This window comes from Saccoglossus kowalevskii, chromosome 7, assembly GCF_978046115.1.
Source record: "Saccoglossus kowalevskii chromosome 7, keSacKowa6.1, whole genome shotgun sequence".
NCBI classification, from domain to species: domain Eukaryota; kingdom Metazoa; phylum Hemichordata; class Enteropneusta; family Harrimaniidae; genus Saccoglossus; species Saccoglossus kowalevskii.
Window position 1 is genome coordinate 3690985 of NC_140647.1, and position 6605 is coordinate 3697589.

General features: G+C 45.4%; 1 protein-coding gene across 1 annotated transcript; it reads left to right on the forward strand.

The window, feature by feature from the left end:
• Positions 1 to 494: 494 nt before the first annotated feature.
• On the forward strand, positions 495 to 1127 carry LOC146740188 (uncharacterized). The gene has a single exon (XM_085501588.1). It carries the CDS (start codon positions 495 to 497, stop codon positions 1125 to 1127), a length of 633 nt encoding a protein of 210 aa, XP_085357714.1.
• The last annotated feature ends 5478 nt before the right edge of the window (positions 1128 to 6605 follow it).

Sequence of the window (6605 nt, forward strand, 5' to 3'; positions counted from 1 at the left end):
ACTCTCTTCTGGAACCTCTCCAGTCTGCATACAGGAAATTTCACAGCACCAAGACAGCACTCATCAAAGTCCACAATGACATATCAATGTGTATTGATGCAGGACAATATGTTATCCTTGTCCTCCTAGACCTGTCTGCTGCCTTTGACACGATCGACCGTGACATCCTTCTTGCACGGCTAGCAGATATGGGCATATGTGATCTCGCCTGGCATTGGCTAGCTTCATATCTCACGAGCAGACATCAGTCAATTATCATTAATGGTCATTCATCTAAAGAAACAACGCTTCATTATGGAGTTCCCCAAGGATCAGTACTCGGTCCCCTGTTATTCTCAATTTACATCTCATCACTTGGTCAAATTATTCGTCACCACAATCTTCATTTTCACCAATACTCTGATGACAATCAACTTTACCTTTCTTTCACTAAAGATAACATTTCAGCTGCCACATCGCAAATTGAAAATTGCCTATCTAACATCAAGGCTTAGATGGTTAACAACAAACTACAGCTAAATGATGGTAAAACAGAGATATTGCTAATCCGTTCAAAATTTGACCTATCTCCAAACCCCTTGCATGGTGTCAACATTGGATCAACACTCGTTAAACCGGTTAAAGCAGCTTGCAACATTGGTGTCATCTTCGATGATTCACTTCAGTTCATTAAACACATCATCAGTACATGCCAGAGCATATACATGCATATCAGACGCATAGGACTCATTCAACAACATCTATCTGAGTATACCTGTCTTAAACTCATTTACTCTATTATAACTGCTAAACTGGATTACGGCAATGCCTTACTCTATGGCTTACCAAAATCACAGATACACCTGCTTCAGAGGGCTCAAAACTGTGCTGCCCGTCTAATTACACGTACCAAAAAATTTGATCATATCATTCCTGTTCTTCGTAAATTACATTGGCTGCCAGTTCACTATAGGATACACTTCAAAATTTTACTACTCACGTACAAGTCACTACATGGATTGACACCATCCTACATATCGGACCTTATTCACAAAAATCAAAACCAGAGAACCCTTCGCTCAAGTAAGAAACATTTGCCATACCTAGAACTCATCGCCCATTCCTCGCCATCTTTATGGGATCAATAACCGAATGACATCTGTTCTGCACCAAATGTTAACATCTTCAAAACCAAACTCAAATCTTACCTGTTTCAGCAAGCCTATCTGTGAAACCAAGCGTCAGTGAGCATCACTGCGATGGATACTGGGCGCTATATAAACTTGTATTTATTATTATTATTATTATTAATATTATTATTATTATTATTATAATGCTTTGCACACTTCAATGGCGTCCGCCATGGAGTTAACTCCGTTCGTCCAAAAAGCTAGAATCCATTGCTATGGCAAGCCAAGTGTTGCAATATTATTAAAAACAAATTTGTTTGTTTTTTAAATCCATATTTTATTCCACAAAACGCGATTTACATTTGTAAAATCCATATTTCATTCCATAAAACGTAATTTATGTTTGTAAATTCTATTTTACATTTCATAAAATATTATTTTATTCTCTAAAATTCGTATTTGATTTCATCAAACGTATTTGATTTCATCAAACGTATTTCTGTTCAAAGAATTCCTATTTAATTATTTTAGAAGTAAAATGAATGACACAAAATGACATATACATTTGTGTACTGAATGGAATATAAATTGTACACAACAAAATGGCGTCTGAATAATTAAATAGGAATTCCTTGAACAGAAATACGTTTGATGAAATCAAATACGAATTTTAGAAAACGAAATAATATTTTATGAAATGTAAATAGAATTTACAAACATAAATTGCGTTTTATGGAATGAAATATAGATTTTACAAATGTAAATCGCGTTTTGTGGAATAAAATATGGATTTAAAAAACAAACAAATTTGTTTTCAATAATATTGCAACACTTGGCTTGCCATAGCAATGAATTCTAGCATTTTGGATTTATTTATATAATGAATACTTACACAAGCTGTAGTTCGTGGACGAACGGAGTTAACTCCATGGCGGACGCCATTGAAATGTGCAAAGCATTGTGGGTCCATACCTTAAAATAAATCGCGGAAGTTGGTCATTGGTCGTCGCAATGCGTCATTGGTCGTCGAAATGCGTTATTGATCGCTGAAATTGGTTATTGATCGTCGCAATACGTTATTGATCGCCGCAATGTGTTACTGATCGTCGAAATGCGTTATTGATCGCTGAAATTGGTTATTGATCGTTGCAATACGTTATTGATCGCCGCAATGTGTTACTGATCGTCGCAAGCGTTATTGATCGTCGCAATGCGTCATTGATCGCCGCAGATTGGTTATTGATCGCCACAATGCGTTATTGATCGTCGTAATTGGTTATTGATCGCCGAAATTTGGTCATTCTTCGCCGATTGTATATATGGGCCACCGTACAATTGCCCTATAACGACGGAATATTCTCGGTCGAGACACCTGTCGTGTGTTTTAAAATCTTAACTATTTATGATGAAAATCCCAAATAGTCGAACACCACCACAAACAATGCCTTCACTCAGGGTAGCTGATAGCGGAGAACACCACCACAAACAATGCCTTCACTCACGGTAGCTGATAGCGGAGAACACCACCACAAACAATGCCTTCACTCAGGGTAGCTGATAGCGGAGAACACCACCACAAACAATGTCTTCACTCACGGTAGCTGATAGCGGAGAACACCACCACAAACAATGCCTTCACTCACGGTAGCTGATAGCGGAGAACACCACCACAAACAATGCCTTCACTCACGGTAGCTGATAGCGGAGAACACCACCACAAACAATGCCTTCACTCACGGTAGCTGATAGCGGAGAACACCACCACAAACAATGCCTTCACTCAGGGTAGCTGATAGCGGAGAACACCACCACAAACAATGCCTTCACTCAGGGTAGCTGATAGCGGAGAACACCACCACAAACAATGCCTTCACTCACGGTAGCTGATAGCGGAGAACACCACCACAAACAATGCCTTCACTCACGGTAGCTGATAGCGGAGAACACCACCACAAACAATGCCTTCACTCACGGTAGCTGATAGCGGAGAACACCACCACAAACAATGCCTTCACTCACGGTAGCTGATAGCGGAGAACACCACCACAAACAATGCCTTCACTCACGGTAGCTGATAGCGGAGAACACCACCACAAACAATGCCTTCACTCAGGGTAGCTGATAGCGGAGAACACCACCACAAACAATGCCTTCACTCACGGTAGCTGATAGCGGAGAACACCACCACAAACAATGCCTTCACTCACGGTAGCTGATAGCGGAGAACACCACCACAAACAATGCCTTCACTCACGGTAGCTGATAGCGGAGAACACCACCACAAACAATGCCTTCACTCACGGTAGCTGATAGCGGAGAACACCACCACAAACAATGCCTTCACTCACGGTAGCTGATAGCGGAGAACACCACCACAAACAATGCCTTCACTCACGGTAGCTGATAGCGGAGAACACCACCACAAACAATGCCTTCACTCAGGGTAGCTGATAGCGGAGAACACCACCACAAACAATGCCTTCACTCACGGTAGCTGATAGCGGAGAACACCACCACAAACAATGCCTTCACTCACGGTAGCTGATAGCGGAGAACACCACCACAAACAATGCCTTCACTCACGGTAGCTGATAGCGGAGAACACCACCACAAACAATGCCTTCACTCATGGTAGCTGATAGCGGAGAACACCACCACAAACAATGCCTTCACTCACGGTAGCTGATAGCGGAGAACACCACCACAAACAATGCCTTCACTCACGGTAGCTGATAGCGGAGAACACCACCACAAACAATGCCTTCACTCACGGTAGCTGATAGCGGAGAACACCACCACAAACAATGCCTTCACTCACGGTAGCTGATAGCGGAGAACACCACCACAAACAATGCCTTCACTCACGGTAGCTGATAGCGGAGAACACCACCACAAACAATGCCTTCACTCACGGTAGCTGATAGCGGAGAACACCACCACAAACAATGCCTTCACTCACGGTAGCTGATAGCGGAGAACACCACCACAAACAATGCCTTCACTCACGGTAGCTGATAGCGGAGAACACCACCACAAACAATGCCTTCACTCAGGGTAGCTGATAGCGGAGAACACCACCACAAACAATGCCTTCACTCAGGGTAGCTGATAGCGGAGAACACCACCACAAACAATGCCTTCACTCACGGTAGCTGATAGCGGAGAACACCACCACAAACAATGCCTTCACTCAGGGTAGCTGATAGCGGAGAACACCACCACAAACAATGCCTTCACTCACGGTAGCTGATAGCGGAGAACACCACCACAAACAATGCCTTCACTCAGGGTAGCTGATAGCGGAGAACACCACCACAAACAATGCCTTCACTCAGGGTAGCTGATAGCGGAGAACACCACCACAAACAATGCCTTCACTCACGGTAGCTGATAGCGGAGAACACCACCACAAACAATGCCTTCACTCACGGTAGCTGATAGCGGAGAACACCACCACAAACAATGCCTTCACTCAGGGTAGCTGATAGCGGAGAACACCACCACAAACAATGCCTTCACTCACGGTAGCTGATAGCGGAGAACACCACCACAAACAATGCCTTCACTCACGGTAGCTGATAGCGGAGAACACCACCACAAACAATGCCTTCACTCAGGGTAGCTGATAGCGGAGAACACCACCACAAACAATGCCTTCACTCACGGTAGCTGATAGCGGAGAACACCACCACAAACAATGCCTTCACTCAGGGTAGCTGATAGCGGAGAACACCACCACAAACAATGCCTTCACTCACGGTAGCTGATAGCGGAGAACACCACCACAAACAATGCCTTCACTCACGGTAGCTGATAGCGGAGAACACCACCACAAACAATGCCTTCACTCAGGGTAGCTGATAGCGGAGAACACCACCACAAACAATGCCTTCACTCACGGTAGCTGATAGCGGAGAACACCACCACAAACAATGCCTTCACTCACGGTAGCTGATAGCGGAGAACACCACCACAAACAATGCCTTCACTCAAGGTAGCTGATAGCGGAGAACACCACCACAAACAATGCCTTCACTCACGGTAGCTGATAGCGGAGAACACCACCACAAACAATGCCTTCACTCACGGTAGCTGATAGCGGAGAACACCACCACAAACAATGCCTTCACTCACGGTAGCTGATAGCGGAGAACACCACCACAAACAATGCCTTCACTCACGGTAGCTGATAGCGGAGAACACCACCACAAACAATGCCTTCACTCACGGTAGCTGATAGCGGAGAACACCACCACAAACAATGCCTTCACTCACGGTAGCTGATAGCGGAGAACACCACCACAAACAATGCCTTCACTCACGGTAGCTGATAGCGGAGAACACCACCACAAACAATGCCTTCACTCACGGTAGCTGACAGCGGAGAACACCACCACAAACAATGCCTTCACTCACGGTAGCTGATAGCGGAGAACACCACCACAAACAATGCCTTCACTCACGGTAGCTGATAGCGGAGAACACCACCACAAACAATGCCTTCACTCACGGTAGCTGATAGCGGAGAACACCACCACAAACAATGCCTTCACTCACGGTAGCTGATAGCGGAGAACACCACCACAAACAATGCCTTCACTCACGGTAGCTGATAGCGGAGAACACCACCACAAACAATGCCTTCACTCACGGTAGCTGATAGCGGAGAACACCACCACAAACAATGCCTTCACTCACGGTAGCTGATAGCGGAGAACACCACCACAAACAATGCCTTCACTCACGGTAGCTGATAGCGGAGAACACCACCACAAACAATGCCTTCACTCACGGTAGCTGATAGCGGAGAACACCACCACAAACAATGCCTTCACTCACGGTAGCTGATAGCGGAGAACACCACCACAAACAATGCCTTCACTCACGGTAGCTGATAGCGGAGAACACCACCACAAACAATGCCTTCACTCACGGTAGCTGATAGCGGAGAACACCACCACAAACAATGCCTTCACTCACGGTAGCTGATAGCGGAGAACACCACCACAAACAATGCCTTCACTCACGGTAGCTGATAGCGGAGAACACCACCACAAACAATGCCTTCACTCACGGTAGCTGATAGCGGAGAACACCACCACAAACAATGCCTTCACTCACGGTAGCTGATAGCGGAGAACACCACCACAAACAATGCCTTCACTCACGGTAGCTGATAGCGGAGAACACCACCACAAACAATGCCTTCACTCACGGTAGCTGATAGCGGAGAACACCACCACAAACAATGCCTTCACTCACGGTAGCTGACAGCGGAGAACACCACCACAAACAATGCCTTCACTCACGGTAGCTGATAGCGGAGAACACCACCACAAACAATGCCTTCACTCACGGTAGCTGACAGCGGAGAACACCACCACAAACAATGCCTTCACTCACGGTAGCTGATAGCGGAGAACACCACCACAAACAATGCCTTCACTCACGGTAGCTGATAGCGGAGAACACCACCACAAACAATGCCTTCACTCA